This window comes from Narcine bancroftii, chromosome 2, assembly GCF_036971445.1.
Source record: "Narcine bancroftii isolate sNarBan1 chromosome 2, sNarBan1.hap1, whole genome shotgun sequence".
Lineage (NCBI taxonomy): Eukaryota > Metazoa > Chordata > Chondrichthyes > Torpediniformes > Narcinidae > Narcine > Narcine bancroftii.
In genome coordinates, this window is record NC_091470.1 from 176072844 (window position 1) to 176096694 (window position 23851).

The 23851-nt window shown below is 48.8% G+C and overlaps 1 protein-coding gene across 1 annotated transcript in view; it reads left to right on the top strand.

The window, feature by feature from the left end:
- LOC138754631 (nuclear receptor subfamily 4 group A member 1-like) overlaps positions 1 to 23851 on the top strand; it is an 81085-nt gene that overhangs the window by 48384 nt on the left and 8850 nt on the right. The window contains exons 4-6 of the mRNA XM_069919180.1: positions 408 to 571; positions 13847 to 14049; positions 16941 to 17119. Of these exons, the coding sequence (XP_069775281.1) occupies positions 408 to 571; positions 13847 to 14049; positions 16941 to 17119 (546 nt within the window). The remainder of the gene's footprint in view (positions 1 to 407; positions 572 to 13846; positions 14050 to 16940; positions 17120 to 23851) is intronic.

Sequence of the window (23851 nt, forward strand, 5' to 3'; positions counted from 1 at the left end):
TCCTGTAGATGTTCTCGATGGTGGGGAGAATTTTGCCTGTGAGATCCTGGGCTGTATCCACTATGTTTTGCGATTCTTTGAGCCTTATTTTGGCAGTGCTCCCAGTCAATCTTGTCAATAGAGAAAAGGGATACCCCAGTGATCTTCTCAGCCATTTGATGTTCCTCTGGACTGACCTCTGGTTGCATTTACTGACCCACAGAATGATGCAGCCAGACAGGTCACTGTGGATTGTCCTCCTGTAAAACGCTGTCGGGACGGGGGCCGGTAGCTTTGGCCTCTGCCGCCTCAGGAAGGGTAGGTGCCGCTGGGCCTTCCTGGCTGGTGAGGAGATGTTGTGACTCCATGATAGGGACTCCTTTTCTGAAGAAGCTTGAAAAATCATCTCATCATTTTTTTTCTTCCAGTGGTCCGCACGGACAGCCTGAAAGGTCGAAGAGGTCGCCTTCCGTCCAAGCCAAAGAATGTTCCAGAAGCCACGACCTCAAGTGCTCCAGTTAGTCTCCTCACAGCACTGATGAGGGCACACATTGAGTCCAACCCACCCATGTCCAATCTCGACTATTCAAAGGTAACTCTCAGGGAAAACAAGACCGTTGAGAGGTTGTGTTGGGGAGAAGGAGACGTGATACCAGCCGGTAAATCACACAAACACTTGGATGAGCGAAATGGTCTGGGACACATAACATGGTGGGGAAGGCCACACAGAGACAACAGGAATAAAGGGTCAGCAACATTTCAGCCCTGAACCCTTCATCATAATGTGAGCAGGCGCCTCAATAAAATGGTGGGGGAGCAGAGGACAGGAGGGAGGAAGGGGCAGGGGGAGGGCAGGAGGGAGGAAGGGGCAGGGGGAGGAGAGGACAGGAGGGAGGAAGGGACAGGGGAGGGGAGGAGTCCAGGTAAGAGGTCATATGTGGATATGGGTAAGAAGCTAAGAAGTGAGAGGAGGGGATTTTGGTGAATGGTGAGGGAAGGGGGTGGGGAGGACAGGAGGAAAGGGAATAGGGAATGAGAGAGACTCAGCAGGAAGAGTTTAATGGAAATTGGAGAAGTCGATCTTAATGACGTCTGGTTGGAGAGTGCCCAGATGGAATATAAGGTGTTCTTCCAATTTACAGGTAGCATCACTGATGCTCCGTCAATAATCACAAAAGCCTGGAGTTGTGGAACTGACAGGTTTTTATTAACTATAGACTGGAACCTCATTGACTGATCGAGGCAGACTGGAATGGGGAGCGGGCAAAGGCTATGGGTGGGATCGGTCGAGGGAGGCGCATCCAGCTGGCAGCAGCATAACCATGGTTTACCTCATTCATCCCTCCTTTTTAAGAAGAGTCCTGCGGGGTGAGAAAAATCAAAAATTAAACAAATATACATGTATGTATTTTACAGATTAAGTAACAGCGAATGATGTGGTAATGGTTGTGGCGCTGCCGTACTGTCCTGAGCAGCTTGTGGGGTTGGCCTGTCATCATCAGTTACAGTTCATGGTGGGGGGGAAACAAGTGAGGGAGTAAGGGAGTGTGGTGCTGGTGCATCATGGGTAACAGGAGTAGCCAAGGGTGGAGAGTGGTCAGCTGCAAGCTCAGGGATCCCTAAAGTAGCAGTGGGAGAAGTGTCTGTTGGTGATCAGTGGTGATCGGAGGGGGACTCGGATCCCAGATCGAGACCATGTCCTCGAGCCCATCAGAGAAGACAACGTGGGAACACTGGGGGTTAGCATGGAGAAAGTGGACCTCTCAACCAGTGGATCAGTCTTAGATTGCCTGGTGTGCTTCCGAAGTAGGATTGGTCCAGGGGAAGTCAGCCAGGTGAGTAGTGTAGTCCCTGATGCAGACTTCCTAGGGAAAGCAAACATTCGTTTGTGATGCGTGTTGTTAGTGGCCATACATAAAAGTGACCGGACAGAGTGCAGTACGTCTAGGAGGATTTCTTACCATTGGGAGACAGGGAGCCCCATGACCTCAGTGCCAGGAGGATGGTCTTCCAGATCATGGCGTTCTCCCTTTCCACTTGCCCATTCCCTCTAGGGTTGTAACGGGTGATCCTGCTCATGGCAATGCCCCTGGCCAGCATGTTCTTCCCCAGTTCATCACTCATGAATGAAGTCCCTTGGTCGCTGTGGATGAAACTGGGGACCCCAAAGAGTGTGAAGATATTGTGAAGGGCCTTGATAACTGTGGCCGTGGTCATGTTCGGGCATGGGATGGCGAAAGGTGTAAGGTAAAAACATCATGAGTTGGGACCGGAGAAGGAGTCACCCAGTACTAAGGAGTAACAGGATGGAGGTGTGACCTTGTACGCTCAAGATAAGTTTGGCAATAACAAGCTGATGTGCAGCAGACTAACAGAGAAGGATAGCAACAGCTAATTCATTGGACAATGTCTTTCTTTGGCTTGGCTTCGCGGACGAAGATTTATGGAGGGGGTAAAAAAGTCCACGTCAGCTGCAGGCTCGTTTGTGGCTGACCAGTCCGATGCGGGACAGGCAGACACGATTGCAGCGGTTGCAAGGGAAAATTGGTTGGTTGGGGTTGGGTGTTGGGTTTTTCCTCCTTTGCCTTTTGTCAGTGAGGTGGGCTCTGCGGTCTTCTTCAAAGGAGGCTGCTGCCCGCCAAACTGTGAGGCGCCAAGATGCACGGTTTGAGGCGTTATCAGCCCACTGGCGGTGGTCAATGTGGCAGGCACCAAGAGATTTCTTTAGGCAGTCCTTGTACCTTTTCTTTGGTGCACCTCTGTCACGGTGGCCAGTGGAGAGCTCGCCATATAATACGATCTTGGGAAGGCGATGGTCCTCCATTCTGGAGACGTGACCCATCCAGCGCAGCTGGATCTTCAGCAGCGTGGACTCGATGCTGTCGACCTCTGCCATCTCGAGTACCTCGACGTTAGTGGTGTGAGCGCTCCAATGGATGTTGAGGATGGAGCGGAGACAACGCTGGTGGAAGCGTTCTAGGAGCCGTAGGTGGTGCCGGTAGAGGACCCATGATTCGGAGCCGAACAGGAGTGTGGGTATGACAACGGCTCTGTATACGCTTATCTTTGTGAGGTTTTTCAGTTGGTTGTTTTTCCAGACTCTTTTGTGTAGTCTTCCAAAGGCGCTATTTGCCTTGGCGAGTCTGTTGTCTATCTCATTGTCGATCCTTGCATCTGATGAAATGGTGCAGCCGAGATAGGTAAACTGGTTGACCGTTTTGAGTTTTGTGTGCCCGATGGAGATGTGGGGGGGCTGGTAGTCATGGTGGGGAGCTGGCTGATGGAGGACCTCAGTTTTCTTCAGGCTGACTTCCAGGCCAAACATTTTGGCAGTTTCCGCAAAGCAGGACGTCAAGCGCTGAAGAGCTGGCTCTGAATGGGCAACTTAGTTGCCCATTCAGTTGGACAATGTAATGGTATGATAATTTACTAAGTGCGTGTCCTGAGGTATAAAAAAAACACCACTTGCTGATAACGGCAGAATGCGCCTTCTCCAACTAACACTGTTAGTTGTAAGTGTTACAATCCGGTAATAAAGAACAAAGAACCTTGATTTCGACTCAGTCTGGTGTCTGACTCACTCATTCATGAACAAAGCAGACCTAACAATTGGAAGTGGGAGTATTTGTCGATGATTGTAAGGAAGTAGATATTCCGATTGGAGGAGGGGAGAGGCCCCTTGAAATCAATGCTGAGGCACTCGAAGGGGCGGGAAGCTTTGATCAGAATCGCTGTGGTTGAATTGCAGTTTGCATTTGGTGCAGACCTGGCAGTTTTTGGTCATTGTCCGGACTTCGTCAACAGAACACGGTAGGTCCCGAGATTTGATAAAATGGAAAAACTAAATAATTCTGGAGTGGAAAGGTCATTGTGGAGAGTCTACAGGCTGTCTATTTGAACACTGGGTTAGAGTGTCAGGGGGGTTCGTTGAGTTTGCCAGGCCGGTAGAGGATGTAAGTGGACAGTTCTTGATTTTGCCCCTCTGCTTATTATTAAACATGAGGAAAGTGAATAATTTTCCAGCAAGGTAGTGCCTCCAGTGGCGTACAGCCTCCATGATGGCCTGGGCCTCCTTCTCGACTGAAGAATGGCGGATTTCAGGGCCCTCGAGGGTGCCTGAGGAAAAGGCGACAGGTCTGCCCATTTGGTTGAGTGTGGCAGTCAGGGCAAAGCCGGACACACCGCTCTCCACTTGAAACAGTGTGGACTCATCTATAGCATGCATGGTTGCCTTGGCAATGTTGTCCTTGATATGGCCTAATGCCGCTTAGCCTCTGCCGGCAGGGGAAACATGGTGGCTTTGCCTAATGGGCAAATCGTCCATATAGTTGGGGACCCATTGTGTGTAATATGAGAAGAACGAGGCATCTCTTCAGAGCTTTGAGGGTATGTGGGAGGGGTAACTCCAGCAACGGACACGGTTAGGGTCGGGCCCAATGATACCATTCTTGACCACACAGCTGAGGATGGCTAGTCCTGCAGCCCAGAACACACATTTCTCCTTGTTATAGGTAAGGTTCAGGAGTTCTGCTGCCTGAAGGAATTACGGAGATTTGCATTGTGATCTTGTAGATCATGGTCACAGACGGTCACATTATCTAGGTACGGGAAAGTGGCCTGTAGCTCATAGTGATCCACCTCCTGCTGGGAGACTGATGGTGATGCCGAAACGGATTCAGAGGAAGTGATAGAGGTGGCCATCCATCTCAAATGCAGTATACTGGTGGACCTCCGGGCAGATCAGGAGCTGGTGATAGGCCAACTTCAGTTCAATCATGGAGAATACCTGATATTGTGCAATGTGGTTGACCATATCGGATATACAGGGAAGTGGGTAAGTATCAATCAAGCTGCATGTAATGGTTGATGGTCTGGCTGTAGTCTTTGATCATTCTATTCTTTTCCCCATCTTAACTACAACCAACTGGGCTCTCCAAGGCCTTGATGATGCCCTCACCCAACAAGCGCTGCACCTCTGACTTAATGAACGCCTTGTCTGCCGCTCAGTACCATCTGTCCTTGGTGGTCACCGGCTTGCAGTTGGGAGTGAGGTTGGCAAACTGTGGTGCGAAGGATTCAACCTTAAGGATCGGGAGGCCACAGGTCACACGCAGAGGGCCATCTAAGAATTGTTTGTTGCAAATGGTGAGGTGGGTTGGCGGGGCCATTGAATTTCAATGTGACTTTCTTTTTTAAATTTTTTTAATTTAAAATATTTTAAACCACAATTGCATTTATCAATTGATACTTAATTATATAGTAAAACAATACATGGTATTTTTGACCCTCCCCCACTGCCATGCAACCCCTAACCCCTAAGAAAGAAAGAAGAAAAGGAGATTATCAAAAATAGATATGCAACTTCAAATCAACCACTGTGGAGCAAAAAATCTCCACCAGGATGAGTTATTGAGAGTTCTAAATATTCAGACTAACGCATTGTAGATATGGGCTCCATATTTTCAAAAAGAAATGATATTTATTACATAAACTATGTTATTTTTTCAAGTGGAATACACGGTTGTAACTCAGTATGCCATCTCTGCATTTCTAAGCCTACACCTAGAAATAGATAAAGCTAATGGTAAAAATTCAATTTGATGCGTAGTTATTCTTACTTTAAGACTAACCATTTTAATATTACCCAATAAAAATAACATCGGATCCAAGAATTTTACCTTTAATATTTTCTCCAAAAATATTTTAACTTGTATCCAAAACCTTAGAACATTGCCAAATAGAATGATAAAATGAACCTATCTCTCAACCACATCTAAAACATAAATCTGATAAAGATGAATTAAATCTTTTTAATTTTTGAGGGGTTAAATATAATTGATGTAGATTGTTCTAATCTGTATCTTACATTAATGATTTTGGTCATATTTTTACTTAACTTTTTCCAAACATTTTCCTCTATCTTCCCATCTAAATCAATTTCCCATCTCAATCTCAATTTAGAAATGGAATTCAAAATTATTAATAGGTACGAAGGATCCACCTATATTGACACACTTAATTGAATTAAGGAATAAAATAGATTATGAGATAGATGGGAAAGGTTTGATTTTATGTAAAATGCCTTTATATCAAAATAAACTTTTCCCTTTCACTGTTAATAATCAATTTTTGAAGATTTAGAATCAAATGGGGATTAAAACAATAGAATATTTTTTTTCTTTTCAATGAAAGAAGGAAAAATTTAATGTCCCAAATAATACTTTTTTTTTGTTATTATCAAGTTAAAGTGTTTTTAATTGATAAATTAGGTCAAAATGTAAGATTATCTGGACAGACTGAATTAGAAATATTGATTACTAAAGGAGATACAAATAAATTTATTTCAGAAATGTATAAATTACTCCAAAGAAAAACACCTAAATTAGATATTCATAAATCAAAGTCATTTTCTGAAGTTGACACTGGAAGTCCAGCCCCAGTAGCAAGGGGGCACAGAGTCACCTGAAATGCTTGTAAACTGCCTCCAACAGTCAGGGTCACTACATGTGCGATTTGGATGTGAGTAATATCTTGTGTTTGGTGGGTCATACTTTAAGGGATAGACATTTAGTGATATCAGGGTGAATAAACTTTCTGTACTCCCGCTATCGAATAAACAGTTGGTAATGTGCCTGTTTACCTGGATGTCTATCATGGGCCTGGTGAGTTTGTGTGGTGCCTCTTGGTTCAGGGAGATGGAGGCCTGTATAGACTCACTGTCTGAGTCTGATGGGTGCTCACGATCCCGAGATGGCCACCCTCGATCTCAAGATGGCCACCAACACTCTTTCTTTGTGGTGTCGTATGCCAAAGATGATGGCGTTTGCAGTCCTGTCCAAGATGGTAGACCCCATGACTTGCACATGGTGTCGCTGGTTCGTAGGGGAGATGGCACTGAATGCGCTGTCCAGAGTGGCGACTGTCCGCACGTGGCGCTGCTAGGCTTTACAGATGGTTTGGATTGGCAAACTGGGAGCTGTCTCTGTCAGCTCAATCACCCTCTGTATATCATACCTTTTGTTCCAAGAATCTTGGTCTTATGTACCCGGAGTGAATAGCAGGGTCGTACGCATCCCAGATGAGGTCCTCAGCATTCTGGGCTGCCGACATGGGCTTACGGTCGCATGCTCTGCATAGGTTCCAGAGGGCCTGCTGGTACTCGGTGCTTGACTGACTGGGTGGCTGCTTTCTGGTGGCTAGGAGGTGCCTGACAAGGGGGAGGGGGGGTGGGGAATCATCCATCCGCTTGCTCTTTCAGCCTGTGCAGGACATCTAAAGCAGTGGTCTGTGGGTCGGGGAGGGGGGGGGGTTGAAATGTGGGTCGGGGGGGGTGGGGTTGAAATGTAGGTCCCCTGGGATGGTAAGAGGTGGTTCTAGTCTGTTAATAAAAGCCCTGTATTGGTACAATACGTCTGGTCCATGTCTATGGCATATCAATTTTATTAACAGACTAGAACCACCTCTAAACTGACCAGTGGGAAAGCATCCCCATCTGTTATACCAGTAGGGTTAAGTATCTCTACAGCCATAGCCAATATTAAGCGGTCAGTATAATATGTCTTCCCCCCCCCCATCATTACATTATTACACTGTCTTAGAGCAGGTGGACCATCGACCTTATGGATGGGTGAGACAAACCGTGGATCTGGTCAAAAACCCGCCGTCGCCAGGTTGTGGGTAGGGTCAGCCTCAGGGACCCGGTGGAGATGTTGCACAGTAAGGTCAGCCTTCTGGTGCGGGGCAGAAGTCTCTGACCTTCAGGCTGGTGATTGCCGTCTGGTACGCCTGGACGTCTGCTCTGGTCCTTGACAAGCTGGATGATGAGCCCTCCACAGGTTGTGGCGACAGTGGGCCGGGACAGCGCGTTGGCTACTACATTGGCCTTACTGGCAACGTGGCGGATATCCGTGGTGAATTCTAAAATGTAGGTGAGGTGCTGTTGTCTTGCTGACCATGGGTCCAAGACCTTGCTCAGCACGTAAGGTCAACTGTTTGTGGTCTGTGTAGGCGGTGAACTCTCTTCCCTCTAGCATGTAGCGGAAGTGTCGTACCGCCAGGTACAAGGCCAGCAGTTCGCGGTAGAATGCACTGTATTTGAGCTCTGGCGTTCAGAGATGTTTACTGAAGAAGGCGAGGGGTCGCCAGTTCTCATCGACCCATTGTTCTAGCACCACACCCACCACTCTGTCTTAAGCGTCCATTGTGAGGACCAGGAGGGAGGTGAGATCGGGGTGTGCCAGTGCTGTGACCTTGGCCAATGCTGACCTGGTGGTGTGGAAAGCCTCCAGCGTCCATAGTGGCATCTTGTCACCGAGTTTGATGAGGGAGAACAAGGGCTGCATGTGGGTGGCTACTCCCGGGAGGAAACGATGGTAGAAGTTGACCATCCCCAGGAACTCCTGTCATCCTTTGGTCATGTTCAGCTAAGGGAAGTTTTGGATGGCCTCCACCTTGTCGGGTAGCAGAGTGGTGCCCTCTAGGGTGATGTGGTTTCCCAGGAAGTCTATTGACCATTAGAATGTCCGGGCTGCATTTTGAGTTCAAAAGGCATTCTTAGGAATTCAAAGAGGCCGAAAGGTGTGATGATGGCCATATTCTGGACATCGCTGGGGTGTACCAGGATTTAGTGGTACCGCATCAGAAGGTTCACCTTGGAGAATACTCTGCAGCCCTGTAGCCTCATGGTGAAATCCTGGACATGCGGGATGGGGTACCTGTCCGGGACCATCACCTCATTTAGATGCTAGTAGTTGCTGCATGGATATCACCTGCCGGAGCTCCTCTGCATCATGTGGAGCGGGGAGGCCCACGGGCTGTTGGAATGGTTGACGATTCCCATCTCCTCCATGGTGGCAAACTCGGCCTTGGCTTGTTGGAGCTTGACTGGCAGGAGACGCTGGGCTTGTGCATGCACCTGGGTCTAGCGGTCTCTATGTGGTGCTCCATGCCATGTGGCGGTTTGGAGTCATGGAAGTTCAGTGCCAATGGAGCTGGGTATTTGGCCAGTAGGGAGGTGTACTCATCTTGGTCCAGGGTGTGGATTCCTAGTGACAGGAAAGAGCGACTTCATTGGGTGAGGGGGAAAGACTGGAATGTTGTGCCGTTTACTAACCGGCATCTGGTCACATCCACCAGCAGTTCGTAAGTCCGAAGGAAATCCGATCCGAGAAGCACCTGTCCTACGACCGTGATGATGCAATCCCACTGAAATACAGTTTCTGAAACGTGACTAGGCAGGTGCCATAGCTGGGACCCGTTGGCTGCTTGCAGGGGAGGGCCTTTGGTGTTTCTCGCCTCAAAGTATAGGGGTGGGTTGAGGCTAATCTCCACGTCTGTGTCAACGAGGAAATCCTTCTCGGTCCTCTGGTTTCTGAGGTAGAGTAGCGCTTTCTGAGGTTACTATCAGCGGCTGGCCTGTCTGTTTCCCATTGCCCTGTTGGTTTTGGTGGTGGGGTACGAGCACGGGGGATGCACTGCTGGGCATTCTTGCCCCATCGGCAGTGGTAGGAACAGTACTTGCTGTTCTGCTCTGTGCGCACTTCGCATTGCCGCTGTGCCGCAGCTACCGTTGGTGGGCTGGGCGGGGTGGCGGAGCCAATCACTTAGATTGGTTGCATGTAGAGGGAGCTCTGCTGTGGGGTGCGGAACAGCCTGTCTGCCTCCTTGGCTATGAGGTGTGGGGCCTGAAATCAATGTCTGAAACCGCCAAGGATACATGTACTGGTAGTTTCGAGAGGAATAGGGCCTCGAACAGGAAACAGTCTGTGTGCCCATCAAAGGGGTTTCTGTCACCCAGGCCCTGCACATTGAGGATGTGGATGGCCTGCTCGTGCCGGCTGAGCTCTAGAATGTCAAGGGGGAATTGTCGGAACTGCACATACTTGGGTTTTCTATGAAAGGACTTACTTTGGCAGCTGTGGCGGTGTCCAGGGCGCTGACGATGTGTCAGAATTTGGTGTTCTCTGAAACGATTCTCTTGATGTGGAACGTTGTCTCAGCCAGCTGCAGCCAATTCCTGGGTTGGCTTGCCCTGAAAGGCGAGAGATGTACGCCCACTGAGACTGTCGATTCAGCCAGTCGCTGGATTTTCATGCGATCGATGCTGGTTCCAAAACATTGGAACCGTCAGGGTCATCACTGTAGGGTCTGCTGCAGCAGAGCTACCGAATAATGAGACGTCCACACAAGGTGAGTGTAAAACCAGGACTCTCCTGGTTTGAATTTGCCGTGTGTGCCCACTGGCCCGCCCACATCCGATGACATACCTTCCGACTTCCGGAGGTGACGTCATCACGTTGCGGTGTCACTCTCTGGCCAGCTGGTTCCTCAGCCCGCACCTGACACAAAGCGTGTGCTTCTTGGCAGTGAAGGGGAGCCTGCGCCATCTTGGACTGGCCGCGTGTTGCAATGGTTCAGCCCGTTTTCTCATGCAGTTGCTCAGCGCACTACAGGAAGGTGGTCTAAGAGATTGAATATACAAGTATTTGGATAACCAGGGATTGATTTGAGATAGTCAACATGGCTTTGTGCATGGGAGGTCATGTTTAACCAATCTGATAGAATTTTACCAGCATGCTATCAGGAAAGTTGATGAAGGAAAGGCTGTGGATGTTGTCTACATGGACTTTGACAAGATTAATCAGAAACGTTCAAAAGCTCAGTATTCGTGGTGAGGTAGAAAACAGGATTTGCCAATGACTGGTCAGGAGAAGGCCCGAGAGTAGTGGTGGATGACTGTTTCTCAGACTGGAGCACTGTGTCTAGTGAAGTTCCTCAGGGATCAGTTTTGGGAACATTGTTGTCTGTGATCAGGATGATAATGTGGTCAACTGGATCAGCAAATTTGCACTTGACTCTAGAGACCATTTCAGATAGCCCAAGAGATGTAGAAACTCTGCCAAAACACATAATCACCTGAATGTGAGGAGGCGGTCTCTGAGCGTATATTCCAACCCCTTTCTGAGAGGGATAATTTCCACAGCGCAGCCCTCTGTCAATCGATCTGAATGTATAGCCGCGTTAAACGGGAGTTTAGGGACGGGGTGATGATGGCGTCAGCCCACGACCCATCTCCCCACTCACCCCTCTCCCTCTAAGTCAGGGGCAGTGGGGAGCCCTCGGGGCAGTCGGGACAGCGGGGCCAGGTGGAGCAGCGGGGACTGTTGGGGCAGCAGGGGGCCAGCTGGGCAGTGGGAGCTGTCAGTGGGGACTGGCTGGGCAGGCGAGGCAGCAGGTCCGTCAGGGCAGTGGGGACCATCAGGGCAGCATAGAAGAATGAGGGGAGATTTGATGGAGGTGTACAAAATTACAATGAGTAGAGATAGAGTAAATGCAAGCAGGCTTTTCCCACTGAAGTTTGGTGAGATACAAATACAAATCAGAGGATATGGGCTACATTTAACTGGAACATTAGATGTTGGTGAGGCCATATTTGGAGTATTGAGTGCAGTTTTGGTCACCTAGCTACAGGAAAGACATCAGTAACATTGAAAGAGTGAAATATCATTTATTAGGATGTTACCCGGAGTTAAGGAACCGAGTTACAGGGAAAGGTTAAACAGATGAGAACTTTATTCCCTGGAGCATAGAAGAATGAGGGGAGATTTGATAGAGGTTTACAAAATGATGACATGTATCGATGGAGTATATGCAAGTTGGTGTTGGCCACTTGTGGGATATGTGGGATACAAACCAGAGGACATGGGTTAAGGGTGAAAGAGGAAAGGTTTAAGGGGGAACTTTTTTAACTAGTTTCCTTTTTCCCTTTCCCTCAGTCTCCTTTCGTCCCACTCCCCACACCTTTGCTCTCTTCTATCCCACCTACATTAGAATTAGAATCAGTATTTATTGGCATGAACATGTCGTGAAGTTTGTTGTTTTACGGCAGCATGACAGGTGAAAATATTCATTACGGGTGCAAATATTAATCCTATCATTTACATTTTAAAAATGTAATTAATTACTGCAAAAAGGTAGTGTCCTTTCAGAAATCTGATGGCAGAGGGGAAGAAGCTGTTTCTGTATTGTTAGATGTTCAGCTTTAGGGTCCTGGACCTCCCTCCTGATGGTAGAAATGGATGGTGGGGTCGTTGAGGATAGAGGCTGCTTTCTTGAGACACCAACTCTTGTTGGTGCCCGTGATGCCGCTGGCCGAGTTCACAACTCTGTGGACTCTTACCTGTGAGCCTTCGTTCCTCCCCCTGCTGCTTCCTCCCTCCTCTCCCTCCTCCCCATCACCTTTTCACTCAGGTACCTGCCTGGTTTCTGCTCACACCTTGATGAAGGCCTCAGGCCCAAAACATTTGTTGCCACTTACTTCCTAAAGATGCTCCTACTGAGCACCTTTGTATATTTCATTTTCCAACTGCAAGAAAAATTCAAGTTTCGAGGAATACCTGGTTGAATTTTGTGACTTTCTTTACAAAGACTCTGAATCTGCAACGTATGAATGATGTTGGATCTTTTTGTTCTTTCTTGTTGTGGATGTCATAAATGTCAGAGTTGTTCTGCTGTGCAGAAATCTACTGCACAGTAGGGGCCCTTCAGCCCACAATGTTGTGCTAACCCAATAACCTACCTAGAATTTCCCTACTGCATAAACCACCATTTTTTCTCAGATTCATGTACCTATTGAATGACCTGTTAAAAGATCTCATTGGATCTGCTTCCACCACCATTACTAACACCGTATTTCATGCACACACCCCTCTCTCTTATATCCCCTGTACATACATGCAAGCACCTTAAAACAATGTCCCTCATGTTCCTGGGAAAAGCCTCTGGTCATCCATATGATCAATGCCTCTCATCATCTTGTCACCCTTCATCCTCCGACCTCCAAGATGAGAAAACCAACCTGTCCTATAAAGCAGGCCTTTGAAATTTGATGCCCAGAATTAATGATGAACTGATGGGAAGACGCGAGTTGTCGCTGCTACAGATACACAAATTCTTCTTGTGTTGCCTTTGAAGAAATATCCATCCACATGAGCTGTGGTCATATCCTTCCTGGTCCTTATGTAGGCGAGACTCGAACTGGGTGGGCTCCACAAAGCTTCCAAGACTCTGGAACTGTTCGCTGTTGGTCACAATCAAAATGAAGCACTTTGCTCCCTCCTGGCACAGGTCAATCCTCCGAAAAGGCCCAGTCATTCACAGAGCAGGCTTTGCGCTGATTCCACGGAAATGGCTGGCCATAAGAACTGCTTCAAAAAGCTGTTTCTCTCCAGCAGTCAGAATGGTTCTCCCCTTGCAAAATCAAAGTGACTTTGTGTAGCGCGAATAAAAGCTCTCACGACTGGAGGGAGAACAAACGCTTTTATTAGCTTATAACTGAGGGTAGGATCTTACAGTAGTCTTCATAAGGGTTCTGGGTTTAGGCAGGAAACCAAGGTTATATGTGAGCAGATGTGGGTGGAGCCGGGAGGTGGGGCCAGCCATCAGCACAACATCCTACCGGTGAATCCCAGTTCACGGCACTTTGCAAATGTATTGAAACTGGAACAGACTGTGACAAACCTTCCTTCACTTCTTCCAATGTATTGAATTATCACTGGGCTATGACTTGCGTTGTGCTTGGTTCTTGCGAATGTTATTGTGACCATTCAGACCCTCCTGTTTATACTATCCCTTACAGTGATAATCCCATTTTATTAAAATGGGAGCTTGTAAAACCACAAACCAAGGCTTCTTGGATTCCATGCCTCCTTACTTTCTGAATGAGCCTTGTATATGGAACTTTATCAAATGCTTTACTGAAATCCTTATACCCTCCATGCACTTCTCCACCTTCATCAATGGGCATAGTTACATCCTCAAAGAATTCACAGCTGGGCTACCACTGAAGTTCTCCTCTTGATTTGTCCAGTTTCAGGAACCCAGCACATACTCGTTGGAGGAGGACGAAGCAGCCGAGGTGCAACAGTTTTACGAGTTGCTGGCAGGATCGATGGAAATTATACGCCAGTGGGCAGAGCAGATCCCGGGGTTCTGTGGTTTCCCCAAGGAGGATCAAGATCTGCTACTGGAGTCGGCCTTTCTGGAGCTCTTTATCCTTAGGCTGGCCTACAGGTGGGTACCTGAACACAGCAGTCCCTGATACCAGGGCATCACACCCCCAATTGTTGCTCTATCCCCCTCCTGGGTCCAGTCCCACAAACCGTTCAGTATGTCAAGGAAGACACAAAGGTTCTGGAAAAACCCATGGCCTCCACGGGAAGTGGACATTTCAGGTCTGAGTGCTTCGTCAAAAAGGAGGCAGGTGAATAAAATGTTGGATGGGAAAGAAGGAGGGAGGGAGAGGGAGGCAGGGGCAGCAGAGGAGAAGGAGGAGGTAAGAGGGAGGGAGGAAGGGGCAGAGGGAGGAGAGGAGGAAGGAAGGGGCAGAGGGAAGAGAGGAGGGAAGGGGCAGGAGAAGGAGAGGAGGGAGGTAGGAGAGAAGGAGCAGGGGAGGAGAGGAGGGTGGAAGGGGCAGGGGAGGAGGAGAGGAGGGAGGAAGAGGATAGACCAATAGGTAGGTCATAGGTGAATATGAGGCATAGGGTAGAAGAGAGAAGCTAAGAACTGATCTGGGAAAGCGGTAGCTCTCTGAATGGAGAGGGATGGGGTAGGTAGCTGGAGGAATGGATGTAGAAAAGGAGAGATTTGGGGAAGGGGCTTCACGGAAATCGGAGGTTGGTTAATGGCGTTGAATTCATGCCATTCTATATCTGGTCCTTCTCCTGAGTGCCCATGAACACCTTGCCTCTCTCTTACACCTTTCACAGCCTCTGCTTGTCCCAAAGCATTCTGCACCCGCTGACACCTCTATGGGCATGTGAACATTGTGGGAGTAGCAGGAAATGCTGCAGTCCAGTTGTACCCAGGAAGGCCTCTGTTGGCTGCACAAGAGGGAACGCTGCCAACCGAGTTGTCACTGCGCGTGAAATGCGAGCTTGCTCCACGGACAGTTCCACATTCTCTGGTTTTTATTTCAGTCTTCAGTCCCTGCAAATTCTTTCTGCTTTTTGTCTGACTGGAGACCGTGTGGGAAAAGCTGAGCTTCATTCTGTCCGTGGGCCACATCAGTGTAACTTCTCCCATCCGTGGCCTCTTGCACTGTCAAACCAAGGCCACTTGCAGATTGGAGGAACAACACCTAATATTGCATCTGGGCCCTCTCCAACCAGGCGACATTAACAATGGCTGATCATTTCATTTAAACAGAAGGCACGGTAACAGACCCTTCCGGCCCTCAAGCCCATGCTGCCCAAATACTGCAATTATTCTACAACCCATGTACGTTTCGAAGGGTGGGAGGAAACCAGAGCATCTGAAGGAAACCCACGCAGGCGCAGGGAGAACGTACAAACTCCTTACAGACAGCGCCAGATTCGATCCCAGCTTGCTGGCGCTATAACAGCGTTTCATTAATTTACCATGTTGCCATTTCTCCAGTTTCCATTAACTCCTTCCTCCGACTCTCTCTTTCCCTCTCCTTCTGTCTCTTTCCTCCAGCTCTCCACCTCCATTAAGTGAAGTACCCGCTTCCCCATTACCTCAGCTTCTCTTTTCCCCTCACACCCACACCCACCTATGACCTTGGGGCCTGTGCACCTCCACCTCCCCTTTCCTCCCTCTCCTCCTCTCCTCCTCCACCCTTCCCTCTCTCCTCCCTTCTCCACACCCCACTGTTTTATTCAGGTGCCTTCCTGCTTTCTGCTCTCTCCGTGACGAAGAGCTCAGGCCCAAAACGTTGCTGACCCTTTGTGGACTCTGCATAACTTTCGGAATTTCGGAGCAAGTTTTTGTGTTGCTCATTTCACTGGACGAGATTTCAGTGAAGAATGGGAAAGGATTAATCACATATATACATATAGATATTATTTAAAATACCTATTTAAATATTTTGGGATGATTGACTTAGTTACAGGACACCATTCATCAATCTCACAGCCTGTGGGAAGAAGTTATTTCCCAGCCTGGCAGTGCTGCTTTTGATGCTCCTGTACCTCCTTCCTGATGGTAGTGGGTCACAGATATTGTGTACTGGATGGAGAAGCTCCTCCATAATTCTCTGAAGCTCCAAGTGAATGCCGTCAGTTGAGGAAAGGGAGTCCCCATTGATGATTTTGCATCCAGACAGGACACTCCTTATTGTGCTCCTGTTGATATGGAAGTAAAATTGTCCCCTCCACAGCCTCCATCCCCTGGTGCCCATTGAAAGGGATCCAACACACTGAAGAACCCATCATGCCCCACGGGCACACTCCCTCCTCTCTCCTCCTGCTGGGGAGAAGGCCAAAGAGCCTGAAAGCATGCACCAACAATTTCTTCCCCGCAGCCGTCAGCATCCTGAATGAACCCTGCCACAGGGCTTTCCTCCTGCTGTTCCTTGCTGCTAATTTTACACTGTGATCCTGCACTCTGTAAAATGGCTGTGCACATTTCCGATAACCTGTCAGTCTTTGTCCAGTAATACTATTTTAATATTTTTTTAAAAATTTTAAATTTAGTTACACAACACAGTAACAGGCCCTTCCAGCCCACGAACCCCTGCTGCCAAAATATTCCAATTAATCTACAATCCATACATTTTGGAGCGGTGACAGGAAACTGGAGCCCCCGGGGAAAGTCCACACAGACACAGGAAGAATGTACAAACTCCTTACAGACAGCGCCCGGATTTGAACCCAGATCGCTGGAGCTGTAACAGCATTGAGCTAGAGCCATGGCACCCATCACAGCACCAGAGACCTTGGTACAAATCCATCACTGTCTTTAAGGAGTTTGCATGACTCCCCCCCCACCCCATCTTTATCCCCCCTCCCCCACCTCTTATATTGAGACACCTGTCTGCTTTTTGCCCACACCTTGATGAAGGGCTCAGGCCCGAAATGCTTCCTGTAGTTGCTCTGTGACCTGCTGAGTATCTCCAGCACGTTTGCAGGTTGCATCGCTTTCAAAGTGTCTCTTGTTTGCAGATCCAACCCCAGAGAAGGCAAGCTTATCTTCTGCAACGGTGTCGTCCTCCATCGCCAGCAGTGCTTGCGTGCTTTTGGCGAGTGGATTGATTCTATCGTCAGCTTCTCCATCGCACTACAACGGATGAAGATCGATGTGTCCACGTTCTCGTGCCTGGCTACGCTGGTGGTCATAACAGGTGGGCCACATCTCACCTCCCAGCTCCTCATTCCTTTTGCCCCTCCAAGCAGGTGGGTTCGCTTCATCTCTCGTCCCCTGCAGTTCTCTCCACTGAGTATCCGTTCACGCAGAAATCCCAAAGGACCACTGTTGTCGAGGGGTAGCCAGCAGGTAATCCGTCAGCAATCCACAAGGTGCAGGAGAAACTCAGCTGGTACGCAGTGTCATTTAATCCCACTAAACACTAAATGAAAGTCTAAATATGTTAAAAAGGATTGTTTTTTCAGCTATGATACTATGTTTGTTTTATAAAAATTGAAAAATAAAATTTTCAAAATGAGGAGGGGCTTGTTATCTTGTGGCACATAATGGTGGATAAATCCCAAGGGCTTGACAATATATTCCCTTAGATCTTGAAGGAGGTGTATGTATAAATTGCAGTTACCCTGGCTGATATATTTAAAATGACCTTATCAGAGGATTGGAGGATAGCTTATGTTGTCCATTGTTCAAAAAAGGTTCTAAAAATGATCCAGGAAATTGTAGTGCCGTGAGCCTGATGAAAGGTGTGGGTAAATTATTAGAGGGTGTTAGCATGCCTCATAATGTCCTCCATGGAAGATTGGTCAAGAAGGTTCGGTCACTTGGTATTCAGGACGAGGTAGTACATTCTATTTGGCATTGACGATATGGGAGAAGCCAGAGGATGCTGGTGTGTGGTTGCCTCTCTGTGATGAGTGATGTGCCTCAAGGATCAGTGTTGGGTCCATTGTTGTTTATCATCTATACCAGGGGTGTCAAACTTAAATTCACGGAGGGCCAAAATTAAAAACTTGGACTAAGTCGAGGGCCGAACTAAATATTTATTGAAAATTTTCAACAGCATCTGCATGTTTTCTCTTCTTTCAACATATGTAATGTTAAACTTTTTCTTATTAAAATAAATGTTTAATAATAGTTTTGGATAAACTCTTTCATTGTCGTTGGCCCATTTCCTTTGGAGATCTGAAACCGTGCACATGACGAGTCAATGAGGGATGATTAAAGCAGTGGTCTTCAAACTTTTTCTTTCCACCCACAGACCACCTTAAGCAATCCCTTACTAATCACAGAGCACCAATGGCACAGGAACGCGAGTGGAAAGAAAAAGGTTGAGAACTGTTGTATTGTGGTAACTCCACATCTGATTAGGTTAATTGTTAGGCAAGTGGTCAGAGAAGGACCCCCCCCACCCCAAGAAAGGCTTAAATCACAGGATCAAAATAAGCTTCCATCTCACTGCTCCCAATCTTGCACACAGTCCTGATGCGGAATGTGGGGTCGCAGCTCCACGTTCACCCGAGTTCAAGTGCTGTCTGTGTGGAGTTTGTACGCACTCCCCTTGTCTTGGACCAACAGGTCGGTCACCTGACGAGGGCACCCGAACCCCCCATTGAAACGCCGGCATCCAGGGCGGTGGAGGAATTGGCTGAGAAGAGCGCGTTGCTCCCACCCCCCTCCCATGGTTGGAGAGGGATTAAACTGCAATCTCACGGCGCCGGGCTCGTCTCCAACAAAAGGAGCGGGAGGCAGGGTCCGCCGCGCACGGAGCGAGGGGGAAGGCATCGGCAACGAGACGTTCGGTCCAGCGTCGCCGCTGAAGCGCAGACCCGGCGGGGATGGTCCCCAACTCTAGCCGCGTCTGTGTGTCCGGGAGCCGGGCGGGCTGAGTGCGGCGCTCCGATCCCCGGGATTCGGGACTCTGAGATCCCTCCACACCACCGGCGTCTTCATTTTCACCTTCAGTGTGCATGCGCTATACTGGCGCGGCGGCCAGCGGGCCAACTCTAATATATATTTAATATGATCTTGCGGGCCAAATATAATTATATCGCGGGCCAAATTTGGCCCGCGGGCCAGAGTTTGACATGTATGATCTATGTCAATTATGTAGATGATGTGGTAAATTAAATCAGCAAGTTTGCAGATGATATGAAGACCCGAGAGATCAAGGAGGAACTTTGAAAGCTTCCAGGAGGATCTGAACCAGCTGGAAAATTGGGCTGCAAAATGGCAGATAGAATTTAAAGCAGATAATTGTGAGGTGATACATTTTGGAAAGACAAACCAAGGTAGGTCACACACAGTAAAGGGTAAGGCACTGAGGAGAGCAGTCGAACAGAGGGATTTGGAGATACAGGTACATAATTCCCAGGAAGTGGTCTCACAGGTGGATAGGGTCATAAAAATAGCTTTTGACACACTGGTCTTCACAAATTAAAGTATAGAGTACCCGAGTTGAGATGTTATGATAAAATTGTATAAGCTGTTGGAGAGGCCAAATTGTGTGCAGTTTTGGTCACTAAGTACAGGAAAGATATCAATAAGAGGGCAGAGAAGAATTACTAGGATGTTGCTGGTACTTGAGAAACTGAGTTACAGGGAACGGTTAAACAGGTTAGGAATTTATTCCTTGTAATGAAGGGAGATTTGATTGAGGTAATTAAAATGATAAGGGTTATAGATATTGCAGATAGATTTTTCCTCTGTAGCTATACTGACAAGGACCTCCCAGTGATTCGACAATCTTATTCTGCACCTAATGACATCTCTATCCATGACCTCGTGCACGACCAAACCCTCAGGCTACCCGCAAATTGAAAGAACAGCACTAAATATTCCGTCTGGCCACTTTCCAGTCAGACAGCATAAACATCGACTTCTCCAGTTTCTATTAAAAACCTCAGCCCCCAAGTCTCTCTTTCCTTATCCCTCTGTCTCCTTTCATCATTCCCCACCCCTTCCCATAGCACTTCCCAGCATTTTTCTCTTATGCCCTCCCACCCATATCTATTTAGCCTGTCCTTTCTTCACTCCTCTCCTCTCCTCCCCATATCTTTTCTTCCTTCCTCTCTCCTCCCCAGCTCTTTATACCCTCCTCTCGTCTCATCCCCATGCTCCTCCTTTCCCTTCTCACCCCTGCTTGCCTCTTCCTCCCTCCTCTCCTTCCTTGATCCTACCCCTACCCCCTCCTACCTCCCCCTGCTTGCTCACACATTGATGAAGGGCTCAGGCATGAAACGTTGATGACCCTTTGCTTCCTGTGAATGCTGGGTGACCTATTGAGTTTTTTCACCATGTTAGCCTGTTCAAACCTTGTGGCATGATCACTGACCACTCGCAGACATGAAGCACATAGTCAAAGACTTTATTGATCAGGAGACCTGGACGTCCCTCTACATGCTGCTGGCCCATGTCCAAGGCAGGTGTGAGGGAGGAGAATAGGACTCTCAGAGGATCTTATGGGGAGGGTTTGCAGGTACAGAAGGTGGGCCAGCCTGCCCAGCCCAGTGTGGACATGCTGGGATATACCTGCAGTACCATGTTCCACTACATTCACCCCTCCTTTTTTGGACCTGTCCATCGGCACAGGTCTTGTAGTCCATACAGCTCAAAGGTTCAGCTGCTCCGGCGGTTATTCGGCTCTGTGATTTCTGAGGTACTGCTGGCTGTATCGTTGGCCCCAGCGGAACGATGGCTTGTTCACTCAGCTGGGTGTTGGAGGGCTGAACAGTGTCTGTGTATACTGGGTCTGTAGAGGGTGGGGAATTTATTGTAACAGTGGGGGGTGGGGACGGCGGGGGCACTCTCCAGTGTGGGGGGGTAACACTCGGCGGGTCATGTTGGAGGTGGGATCACTACTTTACCTGTCAGGGTGATCCCTGGAGCCAACTGGTCACTGCCCGGGGCTATTGGGTTCACCTCCCGTGCTGGGGCCCCCGCTTGTGCCAGGTCACAGATGGATACTGTATCGTTCCGTCCCTCCAGGTGCCTTACCAGCACATACTGGTGGATCGCATGCAGGAGGTGCACTTCCTCGACCAGTGGGTCTGCCTTGTGCCTTCTAATATGCTTCCAGAGAAGTACCAGCCCTGGGGTTGTCAGCTAGACCAACAACGTAGTTCCTGATGCTGACCTTCTAGGGAAGGAGAACGATTTTTCATGTGCCGTTGCGTTAGCTGCTGTGTAAAATAGGGACCTGGTACCATGCAGCACTTCTGCAAGGATCTATTGCCAGTGGGAAATGGGCATCCCTTTCAATGAGGGCCAAAAGTACTGCCCTCCAGATTGTACCATTCTCCTCTCCACCTCCCCATTCCCACGTGGGTTGTAGCTGGTGGTTCTGCTCATAGCTAAGCCCCTGGAAAGGAATTATTGCCACAACTCCTCACTCATGAAGGCCGATCACTGGTTGCTATGAACATAACTGGGGTCTCCGAACAGAGTGAATACTGCGTGGAGAGCTTTAATGACCGTGAATGTGGTCATGTCAGGGCAGGCGATGGCAAATGGGAAACACAAGTACTCGTCCACGATGCTCTGGAAGTAGATGTTCTGATTCATGGGCGGGATGGGCCCCTTGAAGTCCACATTGAGACGCTCGAAGGGGCAAATGGCCTTGATGAGTTGGGTTCTCTCTGGTCTGTAAAATTGCGGCTTGCAATTCAGCTCCCTGTGGCTTGCAAGTCAGGTCCCTGACTTCCTCCACTGAGTAGGAGAGGTTACGGGCCCTCACAAAATGGTAGAGCCTTGTGACCCCTGGGTGGAAGAGGCTATTGTGGAGGGCATGGAGGCGATCAACGTCCACTGGTGCAGGTACCCCTGGACAGGGCATTGGGTGGCTCATTGAGCTTGTCCAGTCAGTACAAGATCTCATAACTGTAGATGGATGCTCAATTCTCCACCTCATGATCTTGTCATTTTTTGATTTAACCCCGCTGCTTATTGTTAAACATGAAAGCGACAGCTCTCTGGTCCATCAGCAGGTGAATGGTCTGCCAGCCAAGTAGTGCCTCCAATGGTGCATGGCCTCCACTCTAGCCTGTGCCTCCTTCTCGATGGTGGAGTTCCTGCATTCAGGGCCTTGTAGGGTGTAGGAAAAAAATGCCACTGGCCTGCCTACTTGGTTCAGTGTGATGGCCAGAGCAAGGTCAGAGACATCACTTTCCACTTGGAATGGGACAGATTGCACCTTGCCTTGGCATTCTCATCTCTGATGCCCTTGAAAGCCTTATGGGCCTCTGCTGATGGGGGAAAGGTTGTGGTTTTTATGATGGGTTGGGCCTTGTCTACATAGTTGGGGATCCATTGGGCATAATATGCGAAGAGCCCCAGGCACCTTTTTAAAGTCATTCCAGAAGGGGCCATGTGCTCAGGGTCGGGGTGATGACACTATGTTCCACTACATACCCCAGGACTGCCAGCTGCTTGGTGCTAAACACACACCTTTTCTTACTGTATGTGAGATTGAGGGCCTTTGCAGTGGCCAGGAACATCTGCAGGTTCTTGTTGTGTTCCTTCTGGTCATGCCCACAGATGGTGACTTTGTCCAGATATGGATACTTAGCCTTTAGTTTATTGTCATCCACCATGGGGTCCATTTCCCTTTGGAACACCGAGATCCCATTCATGAGGCTAAATGGTAATTTGGAAATGGTAGAGTTGGCCATTGGCCTCAAACGCCATGTTTTGGGCAAATCGGGATTTGGTGATGCGCTGATTTGGCGATCTGTAGTAGAGAAGACCCTATACTTGGTGATCTCGTTCACCATATCAGCTATGTGGGGAAAAGGGTAGGACTCCAATAAGGTGAACCGGTTGATGGTCTGACTGTAGTCTATCACCACCCAGTTCTCCCCACTCTTCCCCACCACTACTTGTGCCCTCCAGGGACTATTACTCACTTCTATTATGCCCTCCCCCAGCCATTGCTCCACCTCCGTCTTAATGAATTCCCTGTCCCAGGGGCAGTATCACCTGCTCTTAGTGGCCACAGGTTTGCTATCCAGGGTGAGGTTTTAGAACAGCAGAGGGACCGAGAGGATGGCCTGAGTGATTGGACCTCCGGGGGGAGGGGAGGGATCTCCCAGAACTGGTTATTACTGATGGCAGTGGGGGGGGGGGGGTATGGGGCCCATCAAACTGCACTGGAAATTCAGCCCCAATATGATGGGTGCACAACGGTGGGGCAACAAGTCCGAAGTTCTTATATTTGTGCCCTCCATGGTTAGAGTCATGGTGCATCTCCCGCAGATTTCCAGATAGGAGGCTATTGATACCTTGCACTTGGCTGGGGATAGTCAGGGAATAATCTTTGGCCGAGCACAGGTGTATGAAGCTCTCAGTGCTTCCCGTGTCGAACAGGCAGCCAGTGGTGTGGCTGTTTACCTCGATGTCCATCGTCGATCATCACAGCTGGTGTGGTCTACTCTGGTCCAGCACAATGGAAACCAACATCAACTCAATGTCTGAGTCACTACTGCTAGGTCATTGGGTCAGCTGCCGCCAAGATGGCTCCCAGGCGATTGTGAAAATGGCCACTACCATGGGTCACATGTGGTGGAGTCCGAAAATGAAGCCAGATGTGACGTCCCTCCATGTTGTCACATCCCTGGCCCAGAACTTCAGATCTCCGCAACTGGAAACAACAAAAGTGGGTTGGCCCACAATGGCGACATGGGTCACGGTCTGCATGCAGCACTGCTAGAGAGTGGCTTAGAACGCCATACCATGCCATAGCGCTTTTCCTCCAGCATTGCGAGCAGGCCAGGCAGTACTTTCGTGTGTATTTGCTTTGGCCACAATAGTTGCACCTCATGTGCTCGGCTGTGTCAGCGACAGTCGGGGCCCCGAGTCCCAGATGGCACTGCCCATTCTCCCCACCTGGTGGCCACATGCCCCACTGAGTAGGCCTCTGCACTCTTTTGGGCCA